Source organism: Bufo bufo, chromosome 6 (assembly GCF_905171765.1).
Source record: "Bufo bufo chromosome 6, aBufBuf1.1, whole genome shotgun sequence".
In the NCBI taxonomy this organism is placed as follows: domain Eukaryota; kingdom Metazoa; phylum Chordata; class Amphibia; order Anura; family Bufonidae; genus Bufo; species Bufo bufo.
In genome coordinates, this window is record NC_053394.1 from 216871814 (window position 1) to 216892240 (window position 20427).

At 42.0% G+C, this 20427-nt stretch overlaps 1 protein-coding gene across 1 annotated transcript in view; it reads left to right on the plus strand.

The window, feature by feature from the left end:
* Positions 1–20427, plus strand: part of ANXA11 (annexin A11) — a 96959-nt gene that overhangs the window by 38457 nt on the left and 38075 nt on the right. The window contains exons 7-9 of the mRNA XM_040434932.1: positions 19872–19985; positions 20067–20157; positions 20321–20400. Of these exons, the coding sequence (XP_040290866.1) occupies positions 19872–19985; positions 20067–20157; positions 20321–20400 (285 nt within the window). The remainder of the gene's footprint in view (positions 1–19871; positions 19986–20066; positions 20158–20320; positions 20401–20427) is intronic.

Consider the following 20427-nt stretch of genomic DNA (forward strand, 5'->3'; position numbering starts at 1 on the left):
CCATTGTATTGTACATATAGACACCATTGAACACTTAATTTGCACTATACCAATACAATGCTGCCACCTAGTGGCCTGTATTGGTATAGTCATCTAATAGGCACTGAAGCCTGCTTGAGGCTTCAGCCCATTAGATCAATGTAACAGGTTCCCCGATCTCAGCCGGGGAACGCTGTTACCGGAGCGGAAGGGGACGACTTCCGCTTCCAGACTGCGCAGATGCCATGGTCATATTTGACCATGGCATCTGAAAGGGAAAATTTATGCGATCAGCCTTATGGCTGATCGCATGCATGTGCTATTTAAAATAGCAGAAACCCTATGGCGCCCGCTGCACGTGACATGTTTGGGGACCGGACTTCCGCCGTACGGGTCCTTAAAGGGTTAACACGTCCTAATAAAGGGTTATGTTATGCATGCAAAGCCTATTCAGTTATAATATTAATGCATTATATTGGATATATTCCAATGGACATGTCCAGACCTGTTCGGATGCACTTGGGCTGATGTCAGCAGTAAGTATATAAGGCAAGCTGGACAGATTTTGATAAAGTGATCTGTTATAGTGCTATCAGTTTTGAAACTTAAGATGGATAAACGCAAATGTGTTAACGATCCAGACAATTTCTTCTACATATGTGGCAAATAAACGACTTATGATCAGCGCAAGAATCTGACAAAGCAAGTGCGTCTTGCAGCTTGGGATGCATTTGCGCTAGTAGTGCAGAACTTCCTTGGGAACAGACGAGCTGCAAACTATGCTGAATTAGTAGACAACATAAGCACAGCATATGAACAACTTGGCTGCCGGCCGAATGTCATTGAAAGTGCATTTCTTACATTCCCATCTTGACGAAAAAGTCAAGATGGGAATGTAAGAAATGCACTTTCAATGACATTCGGCCGGCAGCCAAGTTGGGACACGGAAGTGACATAGAATGTGTCGTCAGATAATCACCATTTGGCCCATCTAGTCTGCCCAATATGCTGAATACTATGAATAGCCCCTGGCCCTATCTTAAATGAAGGATGGCCTTATGCCTATCCCATGCATGCTTAAACTCCTTCACTGTATTTGCAGCTACCACTTCTGCAGGAAGGCTATTCCATGCATCCACTACTCTCTCAGTAAAGTAATACTTCCTGATATCACTTCTTTTAAATATTCTCTCTTTTACCTTGTTGATTCCCTTTATGTATTCAAAGGTTTCTATAATATCCCCTCTGTCTCGTCTTTCTTCCAAGCTATACATGTTAAGGTCCTTTAATCTTTCCTGGTAAGTTTTATCCTGCAATCCATGTACTTGTTTAGTAGCTCTTCTCCGAACTCTCTCCAAAGTATCAATATCCTTCTGGAGATATGGTCTCCAGTACTGCACACAATACTCCAAATGAGGTCTCACTAGTGCTCTGTAGAGCGGCATGAGCACCTCCCTCTTTCTACTGGTAATGCCTCTCCCTATACACCCAAGCATTCTGCTAGCATTTCCTGCTGCTCTATGACATTGTCTGCCTACCTTTAAGTCTTCTGAAATAATGACCCCTAAATCCCTTTCCTCAGATACTGAGGTTAGGACTGTATCACTGATTTTATATTCTGCTCTTGGGTTTTTACGCCCCAGGTGCATTATCTTGCACTTATCAACATTGAATTTTAGGTGCCCGATTTTTGACCATTCCTCCTAGTTTTCCTAAATCCTTTTCCATTTGGTGTATCCCTTCAGGAACATCAACCCTGTTACAAATCTTTGTGTCATCAGCAAAAAGACACACCTTACCACCGAGGTCTTCTGCAATTTCGCTGATAAAGATATTAAACAATATGGGTTCCAGAACAGATCCCTGAGGTACCACTATAACAGATCACTGGTAACAAGACCATGGTCTGAATATACTCCATTGACTACCACCCTCTGTTGTCTGTCCCTCAGCCACTGCCTAATCCATTCAACAATATGGGAGTCCAAGCCCAAAGACTGCAATTTATTGATAAGCCTTCTATGTGGGACAGTATCAAAAGCCTTACTAAAGTCTAGATAAGCGATGTCTACTGCACCTCCGCCATCTATTATTTTAGTCACCTAATAAAAAAAATCAATAAGATTAGTTTGACATGATCTCCCTGAAGTAAACCCATGCTGTTTTTCATCTTTCAATCCATGGGATTTTAGATGTTCCACAATCCTCACCTTAAAGGGCTTCTGTCACCCCCCTAAAGTCATTTTTCATTTTTTGGCTACTTAAAATCCTTATACTGCGATTTATCAATATATAGTGCTCTTACTCTTTTTCGTTCAGTAGTTTCTTCAAAAAACAGACTTTTATAATATGGAAATTGCCCCTCTACCAGCAAGTAGGGCGGCTACTTGCTGGTAGCAGCCGCATCCTCCTTTCATAACGACGCCCCCTCCTCATGTTGATTGACAGGGCCAGCGAGCGCTCTCGTCCTCTGGCTGGCCCTGTCTGCGTTCTAAATCTCGCGCCTGCACTGTACCGGTCTTCAGTCGGCGCTGGCGCACTGAGAGGAGGACGCTCGCTCGGCCGCTCCTTCCTCAATGCGCCTGCGCCGATGACGTCACATCTACACCCGGCGCAGGCGCACTGACGAAGGAGCGGCCGAGTGAGCGTCCTCCTATCATTGCGCCTGCGCCGACTGAAGACCGGTACGGCGAAGGCGCGAGATTTAAAGCGCAGACAGCGCCAGCCAGAGGACGAGAGCGCTCGCTGGCCCTGTCAATCAACATGAGGAGGGGGCGTCTTTATAAAAGGAGGATGCGGCTGCTACCAGCAAGTAGCCGCCCTACTTGCTGGTAGAGGGGTAATTTACATATTATAAAAGTCCCGTTTTTGAAGAAACTACTGAACGAAAAAGAGTAAGAGCACTATATATTGATAAATCGCAGTGTAAGGATTTTAAGTAGCCAAAATATGAAAAATGACTGTAGGGGGGTGACAGAAGCCCTTTAACCACCTCCGGACCGCCGAACGCAGCGACGCCTCCTGGAGGTGGTTGATTGATTCCTCCTGGACGCATATACGCGTCCTCTCGCGAGACGCGAGATTTCCTGTGAACGCGCGCACACAGGCGCGCGTGTTCACAGGATCGGAAGGTAAGCGAGTGGATCTCCAGCCTGCCAGCGGCGATCGTTCGCTGGCAGGCTGGAGATGCGATTTTTTTAACCCCTAACAGGTATATTAGACGCTGTTTTGATAACAGCGTCTAATATACCTGCTACCTGGTCCTCTGGTGGTCCCTTTTGCTTGGATCGACCACCAGAGGACACAGGTAGCTCAGTAATATGTAGCACCAAACACCACACTACACTACACCCCCCCTGTCACTTATTAACCCCTTATTAACCCCTGATCACCCCATATAGACTCCCTGATCACCCCCCTGTCATTGATCACCCCCCTATCATTGATCACCCCCCTGTAAAGCTCCATTCAGACGTCCGTATGATTTTTACGGATCCACTGATACATGGATCGGATCCGCAAAACACATACGGACGTCTGAATGGAGCCTCACAGGGGAGTGATCAATGACGGGGGTGATCACCCCATATAGACTCCCTGATCACCCCCCTGTCATTGATTACCCCCCTGTAAGGCTGCATTCAGATGTCCGTATGTTTTTTACGGATCCACGGATACATGGATCGGATCCACAAAACACATACAGGCGTCTGAATGGAGCCTTACAGGGGGGTGATCACCCCATATAGACTCCCTGATCACCCCCCTGTCATTGATCACTCCCTTGTAAGGCTCCATTCAGACGTCCGTATGATTTTTACGGATCCACTGATACATGGATCGGATCCGCAAAACACATACGGACGTCTGAATGGAGCCTTACAGGAAGGTGATCAATGACAGGGGGGTGATCACCCCATATAGACTCCCTGATCACAACCCTGTCATTGATCACCCCCCTGTCATTGATCACCCCCCTGTAAGGCTCCATTCAGACATTTTTTTTGGCCCAAGTTAGCGGAAATTATTATTTTTTTTCTTACAAAGTCTCATATTCCACTAACTTGTGTCAAAAAATAAAATCTCACATGAACTCACCATACCCCTCACGGAATCCAAATGCGTAAAAATTTTTAGACATTTATATTCCACGCTTTAGGGCCCCTAGAATGCCAGGGCAGTATAAATACCCCACATGTGACCCCATTTCGGAAAGAAGACACCCCAAGGTATTCCGTGAGGGGCATATTGAGTCCATGAAAGATTGAAATTTTTGTCCCAAGTTAGCGGAAAGGGAGACTTTGTGAGAAAAAAAATATATATCAATTTCCGCTAACTTGTGCCAAAAAAATAAAAATTTCTATGAACTCGCCATGCCCCTCATTGAATACCTTGGGGTGTCTTCTTTCCAAAATGGGGTCACATGTGGGGTATTTATACTGCCCTGGCATTCTAGGGGCCCTAAAGCGTGAGAAGAAGTCTGGGATCCAAATGTCTAAAAATGCCCTCATAAAAGGAATGTGGGCCCCTTTGCGCATCTAGGCTGCAAAAAAGTGTCACACATCTGGTATCGCCGTACTCAGGAGAAGTTGGGCAATGTGTTTTGGGGTGTCATTTTACATATACCCATGCTGGGTGAGATAAATATCTTGGTCAAATGCCAACTTTGTATAAAAAATGGGAAAAGTTGTCTTTTGCCGAGATATTTCTCTCACCCAGCATGAGTACATGTAAAAAGACACCCCAAAACACATTGCCCAACTTCTCCTGAATACGGCGATACCACATGTGTGACACTTTTTTGCAGCCTAGGTGGGCAAAGGGGCCCACATTCCAAAGAGCACCTTTCGGATTTCACCGGCCATTTTTTACACATTTTTATTTCAAACTACTTACCATACATTTGGGCCCCTAGAATGCCAGGGCAGTATAACTACCCCACAAGTGACCCCATTTTGGAAAGAAGACACCCCAAGGTATTCGCTGATGGGCATAGTGAGTTCATAGAAGTTTTTATTTTTTGTCACAAGTTAGTGGAATATGAGACTTTGTAAGAAAAAAAAGAAAAAGAAATAAATCATCATTTTCCACTAACTTGTGACAAAAAATAAAAAGTTCTATGAACTCACTATGCCCATCAGCGAATACCTTAGGGTGTCTACTTTCCGAAATGGGGTCATTTGTGGGGTGTTTGTACTGTCTGGCCATTGTAGAACCTCAGGAAACATGACAGGTGCTCAGAAAGTCAGAGCTGCTTCAAAAAGCGGAAATTCACATTTTTGTACCATAGTTTGTAAATGCTATAACTTTTACCCAAACCATTTTTTTTTTTATCAAAGACATGTAGAACAATAAATTTAGAGAAAAATTTATATATGGATGTCGTTTTTTTTGCAAAATTTTACAACTGAAAGTGAAAAATGACATTTTTTTGCAAAAAAATCGTTAAATTTCGATTAATAACAAAAAAAGTAAAAATGTCAGCAGCAATGAAATACCACCAAATGAAAGCTCTATTAGTGAGAAGAAAAGGAGGTAAAATTCATTTGGGTGGTAAGTTGCATGACCGAGCAATAAACGGTTAAAGTAGTATAGGTCAGAAGTGTAAAAAGTGGCCTGGTCATTAAGGGTGTTTAAGCTAGGGGGGCTGAGGTGGTTAAGTATGGTTACAAAATGAACAGAAGTATTCATTGAGGCAGTGAACTAGTTCTTTATCTTCTTCCATATACCTTCTTTCTTTTGTTTTTAATTTGGTAATTCCTTGTTTTAGTTTCCTTTTTTTCATTTATGTATTTGAATAATATCTTACCACCTTTTTTCACTGACTGAGCTAATTTCTCTTCTGCCTGTGCTTTAAGGCTCTTATAACTTGCTTGGGCGCTCTCTGCCTAATCTTATAAATTTACCTGTCATCCTCGTTTTTTTAATTTTTATAATTACTAAATGCTATCTTTTTGTTTTTAATGATTTTGGCAACTTCTGTGGAGTGCCACAGTGGTCTCTTCCTTTTTTTGGTTTTACTGACAAGCCTAATGCAATTATCTGCTGCCTTCAATAATGCCACTTTTAAGTAGTCCCATTTCCCCTGGACTCCATTGAAACTGTTCCAATCAGATAGGGACTTGTATACCACTAATCTAATTTTAGAAAAGTCAGTTTTTCTAAAATCTAAAACTTTTGTTTTTGTGTGGTGTGACTCAGTCACTGTACTTATAGTAAACCACACCGACTGGTGATCACTAGATCCCAAGCTTTCCCCTACAGTAATATCAGATACCAACTTCCAATTTGTGAATACTAAATCTAAAATGGCCTCCTTCCGGGTTGGCTCCTCAACTACTTGCTGTAGAAATAATCCCAGTAGCTATTTTGGTTTTCCAGTTTACATCAGGAAGATTAAACTCTAATAATGATAACTTTCTCAACTAGTAGATTATCTAATTCTTTGACTGCAACGTAACCCAAACTGACTCTAAGTTGGTCTCTCTAGCTTGTATTAGATTAGATTTTATGCTATCTTTCAGATACAGGGCTCCCCCTCCCCCTTTCTTGCCTTCTGTCTTTCCTATATAGAGAGAACCCTGGTATTGTTATATCCCAGTCATTACTATCATTGAACCATGTCTCAGTAACAGCCACTAAAGCTATATTCTCAGATGCCATTATAGACTCCAGTTAATTGATCTTATTCCTTAAACTGCGAGCATTTGTAGACTAGACTCTGAGCTTGTCATTTCTTAACCTATGTGCTACTGGCATCTTCTGGCATTGTTACGGGGGGCAGTTGGACTGCTGGATTATCACTCTTTTTCTCCCCTTTCCTAGTTTAAATGCTCCTTAGCAAATACTTTGAACTGTTCGCTGAGGACATTTGTTCCCTTGAGAGAAAGATGCAATATATTTCCACATCTTTATTTTGGCTGCACTTACAAAAATTTTTAACTTTTTTTTAGGAGACTTACCATTTTAACATAAATTTTTGAAGTACATATTTTTTCCTGCAATAAGCCAAGGTTGCAGAGGCTTATAAGTGTCAGAATAATAGAACCCCCCCACCCCCCCCAAAAGTTACCCCCCGTCGGAATCTGCTTCTGAAGTGGTGGGGAGAGAGGCCGACGCTTCGACGAAACGCAGCAGCGGCTCGCCACCCCTGGAGACTCGCAGCAGAAGAACCTCCCAAGGAGACCGAAGACTGGTCCTCCTGGTGAGTCCACTACACGTGGCGGCGGCCATCTTGCCTCCCAGTCACAGTACATGGGGTGCGTATCAACGGACAGCTCACAGACGCAGGAGCTGCAATATACTACTGTACCAACAAGTGAGAAGAGGGACACTTGCTCCAATACTGCTAGCCTAGATACAGACCCCACAAACATATTTGATAGCTTACCAGTAACAGAGAAAGAGGTTACAGAACTCTCCCTTAAAGCTATGATGCTATTAAAGAAGTAGAAACCAGAGTTGAACATGTAGAAACAAAAATGGGAGAACTGGTCTCCTCCCACAACGACAGAATCCACAGAGTGGCGAAGCCTAAGCATCTGGCGGACTTGGTGCCTAGAGATGTTCTGGCACGGGTACATTTCTTTCACATTAAAGAAAAGCTACTCCAAGCAGCAAGAAAATATCCTCAGTTGCCTGCGCCATACCAGACGGTCACTCTTTACTCGGACCTATTTGCAGTGACGCTGCAAACACGCAGGGAATTTTCGCAGATTACCGCAGCATTAAGAGATAATCACATCCTATATAGATGGGGCTTCCCGACTCGCCTACTCTTCGAATGAAGTTATTAAAACACCAGCAGCTGGCATTAATCACCTTAAAAAATTGCAGATCAAGATTCCATCGTATACCAAGCGGAGACCTGCTCCACAACATACTAATATGGAATGGACCTCGAAAATACAAATAGTTCAAGGAAGCACAGCAATTACCTTTCATGTGATTCTCGGGCGCTGGTCGATGGAGACTATCACAGCCCAGAGAGATCTTTCCCCCCTCCTCTGACCTACAAGGATGGAACTTAAGGACAGAGACTTCACCTGTCCTAGTCGTAAGGAAAGTTTTACAGTTACGTTGCCTTTGCTAAGCAGGGCGAGACCCTACTTCGTCACGTTGCGATTTCGCAGTTCTGCTCGCCACACTGTGAGCATTTTTCTTTATGTTCTTGTTTTGTTGTTATGTCAGATATTTCAATCACGATATGTAAAACCAGAGAGGTTGGATACTATTGCTGAAGGAGGTCTGGACACACTGGGAACCCTGACAGAATATCACATTCCCATTTTACCAATATGGTCCTGCGCATAGCGTCTTTGAATGTACATATGTGGTCAGAAGCTCTTAGTCTAAAATGTGATGTTTTTTGTGCCCTGGAGACCCATATTGTCTCTAAAGACGCGCACCGCATCAAGGACCATGGGTTTCCAGAAGTGTTCCAGTCCCAATTTACATCGAAATCCAGAGGAGTGTTAATCGCTATTAGGAATGCGGTAGCGTTTAAATTGATAGATTATCATGTAGATACCCATGGTAGATATGTGATATTGGTCTGCTCTATTTAATAATGTGACCTATACCCTGACCGCGATATATGCGCCAAACAACAGACACTGTTTTGTAAAAAAGTGATCAGACACTCGCATAAAATAACACAAGGCAGGCTCCTGATTCTAGGAGATTTCAATTGTGTATTAAACTCGCAGTTAGATAAATACTCCCCATCCCGCGGGACACCCAGCTCGCCATTGGGAGATCTCTTGTGGGCAGAAGGTCTCTATGATGCCTGGTGACTGCTACACAAATTTGAGAGAGATTACTCTTTCTTTTCAGCGGCTCACAACAATTACTCCAGAATTGATTTAATATTGGTAGATAGGGATACCCTATTGCAGACCAGTGAAGCCTTCATAGGCACCATTGCATGGTCTGACCATGCCCCGGTCACTATTACGCTAGAGGAAACATATAAACGCTCCCCTGCCTCTATCTGGAGATGCAATTCCTACATATTCTTGCATCCCACCCATAATAAAACAATTGCACAAGACATACAACAATATGTTGAACTAAATGCAGGCTCAGTTGAGAACCCATTTAGCCTTTGGAACGCCCATAAGGCGGTCATCGGGGGTTCAATTTTGAAAATCAGCCATATACTTAAGACACAAAGAACTCATAAAACACAATCTTTGCTCCAAGATATCCGAAAACTTGAGACTCTGAACAAACTCTCTCAAACCCAATCTAACAAGGCGCAGTTGCAGTCTCTTAGAAAACAACTAAGAGACCACTTACTAGCAGACTATAACAAACATCTGTTCTTTACTAAGGCACGATATTATTTGCAAAACAATAAGGCGGGAGAATTATTGGCTAGGCGACTGAAAACACAGATGGCAAAATCCTGTATACCATAACTGCTTGACCCATCTACCGCAGCTAGAATCACTGACCCAACCAAAATAGCTGACCAATTCCAGAAGTATTACGCATCCTCATACAACCTAAAGAAAGATCCGTTAACATCACAACCCTCTGCGTCTGACATTCAATCCTTTCTGGCGCAAGCCAACCTTCCATCTCTCACTGCCTCACAACTGGAGGACATAAACAGGGACATCTCACAAACAGAGGTTGTGACGGCAATATGAAGCCTCCCCTCAAATAAGTCTCCAGGACCTGATTGCCTTCCAGGAGAATACTATAAGAGATATATGAATCTATTATCCCCTACTCTGCTGCGTATTTGTCATAAAGCTATGTTAGATGGGTCCATGCCCAAAGAAAACCAGCAAGCCTTAATTGTCACTTTACCCAAATCGGGGAAAACCCCAGACAGGCCACAATTTCCACCCAATCTCACTCCTCAACACGGATCTCAAAATCTATGCCAAAATAATAGCGGGCAGACTGGCACCTCTTTTGACGACTTTGATTTATGAAGATCAAGTAGGGTTCGTCAAAACCAGGCAAGCTTATGACAATACTAGAAGAGTACTAAACATACTACACTACATAAACTCTCACAAAATGCTAGCTTTGTTGGTGTCCCTGGATGCCGAGAAGGCGTTTGAATGCATTGGCTGGTCTCACGCCTTCTCGGCCTTAGAGCAGTTTGGCATTAGAGACAGCATATTGAGTGCCATAAAAGCCTTATATTCAGCACCCTCAGCTAAAGTGTGGACTAATGCGGTATTATCAGACAGTTACAATATAACCAACGGTACTCAACAGGGCTGCCCTTTGTCCCCCTTGATATCTATACTTTGCATGGAACCTCTGGCAGCCATGATTAGAGCTGAGACAGAAGTTAAAGGCATACACATCGACGACAAGGAACACACAATCTCGTTGTATGCAGATGATGTAATATTGACATTATCTGACCCTGAATGTTCTTTACCTAAGGTTTTAGATTGGATCCACCGATTTGGACGACTATCTTTGTATAAGCTAAATACTTCCAAATCGCAGGCTATGCCAATTTCCCTTACTCCTTCTTCTACACAATACCTAACAGCTCGTTTCCCATTGGACTGGCAAACAGAGAAAATTCAATATCTTTTAGCAAAAATTTCCCTCACAATGGACCAACTATATAAACAGAATTATTTACTCATGCTGACACATATTCGAGAAGAAACCTCGAGACTGACTAAATTTGAAATATCATGGACAGTGAGAATAGCAGCATTTAAGATGCTATTTTTGCCAAAGCTGTTATACCTATTTCGCACGGTCCCCATACAGATCCCGACCAGATTTTTCACAGATATTCAACGATGCGTTTCACGATTTATATGGACAAACCACAAGCCCAGAATAGCATACTCGTTACTCACAAGACAAAAATTATTCAGTGGTATTGGAGTGCATAACATAAAAGCTTACCATACAGCAACACAAGTTGAAATAATATCGAAATGAAAAAGGGAATTAAATACTAACTGGGCCCAGATAGAAAGTCACCTGGTCTCACCTACCACACTCAAAGCTCTCACCTTTGAATACACAAAGATTCTACCTCAGCTCAGGAGGGTCTCTCCACTAACATACTCCACTCTAGTGTGTTGGAGGGACTTTCATATCAGAGCGGACAGAGAATCATTATTTACATGGGACAAAGTACCGTACCTATCCAGTATTTAAATATCTACAGTCGTGGCCAAAAGTTTTGAGAATTACATAAATATTGAAAATTGGAAAAGTTGCTGCTTAAGTTTTTATAATAGCAATTTGCATATACTCCAGAATATTATGAAGAGTGATCAGATGAATTGCATAGTCTTTTTTTGCCATGAAAATTAACTTAATCCCAAAAAAAACCTTTCCACTGCATTTCATTGCTGTCCTTAAAGGACCTGCTGAGATCATTTCAGTAATCGTCTTGTTAACTCAGGTGAGAATGTTGACGAGCACAAGGCTGGAGATCATTATGTCATGCTGATTGGGTTAAAATGGCAGACTTGACATGTTAAAAGGAGGGTGATGCTTGAAATCATTGTTCTTCAATTGTTAACCATAGTGACCTGCAAAGAAACGCGTGCAGCCATCATTGCGTTGCATAAAAATTGCTTCACAGGCAAGGATATTGTGGCTACTAAGATTGCACCTTAATCAACAATTTATAGGATCATCAAGAACTTCAAGGAAAGAGGTTCAATTCTTGTTAAGAAGGCTTCAGGGCGTCCGAGAAAGTCCAGCAAGTGCCAGGATCGTCTCCTAAAGAGGATTCAGCTGCGGGATCGGAGTGCCACCAGTGCAGAGCTTGCTCAGGAATGGCAGCAGGCAGGTGTGAGCGCATCTGCACGCACAGTGAGGCGAAGACTTTTGGAAGATGGCCTGGTGTCAAGAAGGGCAGCAAAGAAGCCACTTCTCTCCAAAAAAAACATCAGGGACAGATTGATCTTCTGCAGAAAGTATGGTGAATGGACCTCTGAGGACTGGGGCAAAGTCATATTCTCCGATGAAGCCTCTTTCCGATTTGTTTGGGGCATCTGGAAAAAGGCTTGTCCGGAGAAGAAAAGGTGAGCGCTACCATCAGTCCTGTGTCATGCCAAAAGTAAAGCATCCTGAGACCATTCATGTGTGGGGTTGCTTCTCATCCAAGGGAGTGGGCTCACTCACAATTTTGCCCAAAAACACAGCCATGAATAAAGAATGGTACCAAAACATTCTCCAACAGCAACTTCTTCCAACAATCCAACAACAGTTTGGTGAAGAACAATGCATTTTCCAGCACGATGGAGCACCATGCCATAAGGCAAAAGTGACAACTAAGTGGCTGGGGACCAAAACATTGACATTTTGGGTCCATGGCCTGGAAACTCCCCAGATCTTAATCCCATTGAGAACTTGTGGTCAATCCTCAAGAGGCGGGTGGACAAACAAAAACCCACTAATTCTGACAAACTCCAAGAAGTGATTATGAAAGAATGGGTTGCTATCAGTCAGGAACTAGCCCAGAAGTTGATTGAGAGCATGCCCAGTCGAATTGCAGAGGTCCTGAAAAAGAAGGGCCAACACTGCAAATACTGACTCTTTGCATAAATGTCATGTAATTGTCGATAAAAGCCTTTGAAACGTATGAAGTGCGTGTAATTATATTTCACTACATCACAGAAACAACTAAAACAAAGCTCTAAAAGCAGTTTAGCAGCAAACTTTGTGAAAACTAATATTTTTGTCATTCTCAAAACTTTTGGCCACGACTGTATATACAAGACTTAGATATCTCAGGCTGGATACAGAAAGGCATCACGTTAATCTCCCACTTAATTTCCAACGGAACAATACTCACCTTTGAACAGCTTAGGAACACCTATTCTATTCCAAATGAAGAATTTTTGAAATATCTGAGAATAAGACATTTCCTAGCTGACAAATATGAAGGAATTGAGACATGACACGCACAGCTGTTGCCAATACTTCAAAGCACCGCCAAGATAATGAGATATGCGTACGGATTGATTGATTCCCATAGTGCATTCAGGAAAACCAGGCCAATTTTACACTGGGAAAAGGACTTGGACTGCTCCTTTGACGCACAGCAATGGACATCTGCATTGCTTGTAACAAATTTAGCCTGCAAATGTAGTGCACACTACGAGGCAGCAATGAAAACTCTATTAAGGTGGTATATGACACAGAGCCTTACTCTATTTGGACCTGGATATTTTCCCAAAGAGAGAAAGAATACTATGCTGTAAAATACTGATAATATTATTTAGCTAAGCTAATAAATACATGACATTGGAAGGAAAAATGGACCCCACCGCTAGATGAAGTGCTATCTACCGTTGCCACTACATACCGTTACGAAAGAGCACTAACTCCCTTCATCATGTCACCGGCACACCTGTATCTTACCTGGGGCCCTTTGCTCAAGAGCTCCTATGGCGTTATGACGTAAAACGCTTTATAAAGAACGATAAATATGTGTATTATCCAGCTTACCTTGAAAAACCGTCCAAAAACAATGTCTGGCAAGTTAAACACTGTTATCTAATGTTATATAATGTTACATGTTATGCAGCCTTACCACTGTTTCTATTGGAAAAAAAAGTACATGTTTTGTATGACAATCCAACATACAGAATGGCGCCAGGTAGGCAGCATCTGAGCAGATGCCCTGGTGCTTGTGAATTATGACACGTTACTACTGGATGTATGTTTAATAGACTGTTATGCAATATGTACAATTACTAGTGGCCCACACGTTATATTTTCTTTCATCTCAGTAATTCAATAAAAAATGATTGAACATAAAAACTAGATTCCTTAAAGCATGCATCTAGTGGTGTAGTAAGCACGCTGAATGCTAAATTATTATAGGATGAAATAATTAGTATATATGGTTTTATTCAAATTGTTAATAACATTTTAACAGGAAATTGGAGAAAAAAATATTTTTAGATGGGTAGAAGTGAAGCTGTGCACTTATAAGGGAGGCAGATTTCTAAAAAGGCATTTGCCTGAACATATGTCTCGCCAAAATGAAAAAAAATGAACTGTAGTGCAAGGCAACAAGTGCAAGAAAACAGAGCAAAATGTCTCCCAACTATGTTGGAAATTCCAGTTTGTTCACAAGATACAAGAACACCGATAGGGCTATAATGACAAGCTGGCATTCAAGGACAGTGACTGGTCGTACAACCTCTCTTTAGCCCCTCTCTTTAGTCTGAGAAGGGAAGCGGTCAGGCATTCACTGCGCATGCGCAGAACAGAGACGCGCACGGAGAGGATCGCAGATCATCGCATTCAGCAGGAGATGGGCGGGCTGGAGGGATGCGCTGGGCGGCGGCAGTTTAGGAAGGTAGATGGAGCCTCTAGGTGCTAATGACGCCCCCATAGCACCTAGAGGCTCATTAGCATATAGATATAAGTTGTTATTTTAGCAAAACGGCTGCCCCAAAACCTATCATATTAGGATGGTTTGTTAGAGCAGACACTAGCGGATCGCTAGTGTCTGACACCTAAATATGTGATATGAAGTGATAGAAACCCTTTAAGTTATAATTTCAAATAGATTTAATGGTCACATACAAACTTTGTATGTGACCATTAAATCTATTTGAAATTATAACTTAAGCGAGTGCTGGTCCTTACTATACCATTATCTGTGGATCTTCTTCCCGTGACGCGCGCACCGCACCACTGAAAGCAGAAGTGCCGCTTGTATCTTCTCTTGGACCCTCCTGAGGAGAGAGACATACTGCAGGGGCTGCGGCGGCCGGCTTATAGTGTGCGCATGTGCTGGGCCACTGCCACCATCTTTCTTGAGGGCAGGGGGGGGGGGTGAGGATTGGGACCCAGCTTTCCCTTATGGGGAAGCTGGGAGACCCGATCCCTGCATCAGAGACTTTCTCCCTCCTCTCTTAAATGAGAGGAGGGAGAAAGTTTACTGCCGGCACATTTTCGGTGATCGCCGTGATACAGTGCATCACGGCGATCACGTGATCAGAGACCGCTTGTCACAGTCTCTGATCACTGCCCCGAGCCCTCAGCTACTTCCGGTAGCGGCGAGCACGGAGCTCCAGCGCTTGATTTAAGTGCTAACTTGGGCTGAAGTGCCGCTGTAAAAAGGCGGCGCTCCAGCCCAAGGCCCCTTAGTGACCGCCGTGAAAACACGTATGGGTGGTCACTAAGTGGTTAAGAGGCACAGGTCTCTTAAACGGGTTGCCCACAAAAAATATTTTATAGGTTTGAAATCAGCACCTGGATCTGAATACTTTTGTAATTGCATGTAATTAAAAATTTTGCATAGCCAATGTGTTATTCAAAAAAATGTATCTGTATAGCGCCACCTGCTATTTTTCTTGTTTCTTTGACCTGCTTACTGAGATGGCCGCACATGCTCAGTTTCATTCTTTAACTGCCTCCTGAGCTATGATAGGGAGAGCTGAGACACGCCCCCTTAGCTGCAGCAGAAAAGACACTCCTCTTGAGCTGCCAGCTTGATATAAATCTAGCAGAGCAATGAATGAGGAGATCTCTGGTTCTAGCTTTGTTATGAACTGGTTGTCATGTACTATATCATTTTTACATTAGTCGTGGGATAACCCCTATAATAGATTTTGCATATTTCCGGGCAGTCCATGCACCAAACTTTTAGGTCTATACCAGCTATGAGCCGGCAGGCGTAGATTTGAACTATTATTTATGCTATTTTCTGGTGCAATGTAAATCCATTGGGATGCGGAAAGCCATGCCCCCTCCTGGTAAGCCCCATCCACTTTTCTTGCCACTTGCCAATAGATGTAGCAAGAGAAGTACAAAGTTGCAAATTAGGCTTCAAATACAGCGTGCACTATAATTTGCTACCTTTTTATGATACAATAGTGGTGTAAACACCTTGATAAATGCCCCTAATAACTTTTGTGTTCCATTATGTTTTAAAGGGAATATGTCACCAGTTTTATGGTGACTTAACTAAGGCTACTCTCACATCCGGCAGGGGATCTTAAAACCTGAATTAAAAGCATCCGTTCTATTTAATACATCCTGATGGCTCCGTTTTGTATTAAATAAAAACTGAACAAACCTGAGTCAGTGGGCGCCTGATCCGTTTTTTTCTGTAACCAAAAAAACAGATCAGGCACCATTGACGTAAGCTACTTTCACACTAGCGGCAGCCTTCTCCGGCAGGGCAAGAGCCTGCCAGGTCCGTGTTGCCGCTAGTGCATTGTGCCGCCGGCCTCCATCAATGGGACCAGAGCGGAATTCCGGCGGCACGGTGCACTAGCGGCAGCACGGATCTGGCAGTCTCTTCCCCCGCCAGAACAGCCTGTCGGAGAAGGCTGCCGCTAGTGTGAAGGTAGCCTTAGGGTACTTTCACACTAGCGTTAGAAGAATACGGCAGGCAGTTCCGTTGCCGGAACTGCCTGCCGGATCCAGAAATCCGTATGCTGCACTATTTTGTCCAGTCATATACCGTACAAGGAACGGAACGGAAGACATCCTGATGCATATTGAATGGATTGCTTTCCATTCAGAATACATTGGGACAAAACTGATGTGTTTTTTTCGGTATTGAGACCCTTTACCGGATTTCAATACCGGAAAAGAATAACGCTAGTGTGAAAGAACCCTTTTAGGGTAAAATGTGTATGACTGGGTCTGCGGAACCATGGTATAACTGCTATAAATAATGGAAGTGGGGCACACTCTAAAAGTATAGGGATCTTTAATGACCATATAAATAATAACAATACATTACAATATCAGCAAATATAGAATTGGATGTGAAGCAGCAGATAAAAATGGTACCGACAATAAAATGGGTAGTGAAATAAGATGGTTATAAAAGAATATACACTACAGCTATATAAAATACATTAAATCAGACAATATATTTAATAAATATAGATCCCAATAATAATTATACGAATACGAATATGTGCGTTAGATTCAAATATTCAATATAATAGATAGTTCACTGGTTGTATTTTATATTCCATATAGGATTTGGGCAATAATATGGGTTATCCTCTCCCGTAGACAGTCCTCTATCACCACTATATATCAATGATCAAAGTCCCAAAGTCTCAGGCATATGCAGCTTAACTGTTTAATTATACAGCAGTCAGGCTGTTCATACGCACAGCGGCGTCCCGCTGTATTTGGAGTAAGGAGCGATCGCTTGTTGGAGATATGCAAGTGCTTACCCGAGGGTCTTTAGGTGCTGGATCGTGGGCTCTCGACTCGGTAAGTCCGTGCTGTCTCCGGTCTATCTCCGGTCTCAAGAGCTAGTAACCAGATTTGAACTTTGGCGCCAGTGAGGTTTGTTTGCTCCACGTGGTGTAGTTACCTCTCGTATAATAGCAGTGGCTCACTTCGGCACCTCGCTGGTTAAAAGGCAATTTGTCCAGGCTTCCTCGGACTTGCAGGGTCTCTCCGCTTATTGGGGGGATAGTACCAGACGCGTTTCGGGGATTTACAGAAATGACCCCTTCCTCAGTGGTTAATTTCCCCCTACTTGTGTTCCTCTTATATAGTGGATCAAGTATGTCAAAAGGACTGGTTCGGAATCCAGGATTTTTGGTATTGGGATCCCTAGTTTCGGCTTCTGGTTTAAACATATATTCACAGTAATTTATCCTATCATAATGATCTAAAAATTTACATAAATAATTATTAAGTAAACCATTTTATAAATACATTCAAGACACAGGGGGATATAAAATATCGACAGAAATATAGAAAAGGTAATAGACATATATAGGTAAAATAAATAGATATGGGAGCATCCGTTTTCAACAACGGTATGGGGACATTAGTGAGTGATCAGTCTCCCCTAAATCAAGCCTACTTTCATTTTTTTAAAATATATAATATACATCGTGGAAAACGCATTGATAACGCCTGTGTCGCAATGCGGCTTTAGTGTGTCTCCAAGGTTTTTTTTCCCTTTTTTTTCCTCAAAAAATCTTCAGGTCTCAGAGATAATCATTATATTACATAGACTTTTACTATATTGATTTCTAATGCAATTATAGTGGCGACCAGTAGTTATATAGCAGGGTTTAACCCTTAGAGACACATTGTAGTAGACACATCGGGAGTGCTATAGTGCTATAATGATAATCAGATTTTGGAAAGCATTCATGTGAAAAAATCAGGTGGCTGGCTCATAATAATTGGCTGTGTATTATTCTGTGTGTACACATATTAATATAGTAAAGTGTCTCTATATTTATGGGTGTTCGTTCAATTGTCCAATATCTCTTATTGCGACCTATCTCATAGGGAACATATACACTTCCAATGCAACTCCAATGCAACTTTCTTCATAGTTCAATATCCTGGAGTTTTTATAAGTGTTTTTTAAAAGTTTTTTTTTTATTTTTTTTTTAATAAAAATGGCTTTCTCTTCAAAACTCTACAATATTCGCTTCTCTTTATTTTCGTTCATATAACTAAGATCAAGAAAACAATTTTGAACTGTCACATCTCATAGAGGATTTTCAGAGATAAATAAAATGAAGTGACATGGAAATAACATGCGGTTTGGATGCGGCTTTGATCTGATGTTCTAAAATCTTACATGGAGATTCTTTTATTTTATTCTATATTTAATATTTAAGATGGGATCCTAGAAACTAGGGATCCCAATCCCAAAAATCCTGGATTCCGAACCAGTCCTTTTGACATACTTTATCCACTATATAAGAGGAACACAAGTAGGGGGAAATTAACCACTGAGGAAGGGGTCATTTCTGTAAATCCCCGAAACGCGTCTGGTACTATCCCCCCAATAAGCGGAGAGACCCTGCAAGTCCGAGGAAGCCTGGACAAATTGCCTTTTAACCAGCGAGGTGCCGAAGTGAGCCACTGCTATTATACGAGAGGTAACTACACCACGTGGAGCAAACAAACCTCACTGGCGCCAAAGTTCAAATCTGGTTACTAGCTCTTGAGACCGGAGATAGACCGGAGACAGCACGGACTTACCGAGTCGAGAGCCCATGATCCAGCACCTAAAGACCCTCGGGTAAGCACTTGCATATCTCCAACAAGCGATCGCTCCTTACTCCAAATACAGCGGGACGCCGCTGTGCGTATGAACAGCCTGACTGCTGTATAATTAAACAGTTAAGCTGCATATGCCTGAGACTTTGGGACTTTGATCATTGATATATAGTGGTGATAGAGGACTGTCTACGGGAGAGGATAACCCATATTATTGCCCAAATCCTATATGGAATATAAAATACAACCAGTGAACTATCTATTATATTGAATATTTGAATCTAACGCACATATTCGTATAATTATTATTGGGATCTATATTTATTAAATATATTGTCTGATTTAATGTATTTTATATAGCTGTAGTGTATATTCTTTTATAACCATCTTATTTCACTACCCATTTTATTGTCGGTACCATTTTTATCTGCTGCTTCACATCCAATTCTATATTTGCTGATATTGTAATGTATTGTTATTATTTATATGGTCATTAAAGATCCCTATACTTTTAGAGTGTGCCCCACTTCCATTATTTATATTATTCACCATTTTCAGACTGGGTGTTGTCTGATTAGTGGGTGCACCTCTATGTGGTTCTCCACCCCATTCTAGTGCGACATTACTCAATTGTTTCATGGTATAACTGCTGTTCAACCATCAACCAGCTTGTATCTAGTGTGTATGGCCACCTTAGGAGTTTACGGACACAGCTTTTCTGTTTTTCTCCCACTATCATACACTTAATGGGTGAGTTTGGATCCATCTGGAAAAATGGAACAGAATAGGACAATGCTCTGAGTTTCTCATATTGTACACCAGTATCCATGAAAGAACTGTACCTCACGTGGCTGCTGAGGCCTGATATGATACAGGAATGTACTTGGCAAACTGAATATTATTTCCTTTCATATTAGGATTTGATAAAGGACCTGAAGTCTGAACTTTCTGGGAACTTTGAGAAAACAATTTTAGCAATGATTAAATCGCCAGTCGTTTATGACGCCCATGAAATCCATGATGCCATTAAAGTGAGTGCAATGCAAAGATGCAAACTCAGTAATATGTGTGATCAGAAAAGAATGGCCTCTAACCTCTTTGTATCTTCACAGGGTGCTGGCACAGATGAGGAATGTCTCATTGAGATCCTAGCATCTAGGCCCAATGCAGAAATTCAGGAAATCAACAGAGTGTATAAAGCAGGTAAATGTGCCAGGCTCCTGATGCTAATCTTGCTTTGTATTAGTGTCTGTACGGATCGCCCAGATAATTTGTATAGTAAAATTCCCAGGTTTTATTCAGAATACAATTAGATTACACTTTCTTTCTATACATAGTTAACGTGATGCATTGTGTTTCTCTTCAGAGTTTAAGAAGACGCTGGAACAATCTCTTAAGAGTGACACATCTGGACACTTCCAAAGACTGCTCATTTCCCTTAGTCAGGTAATCCCATCTGTGCACACTTACAAT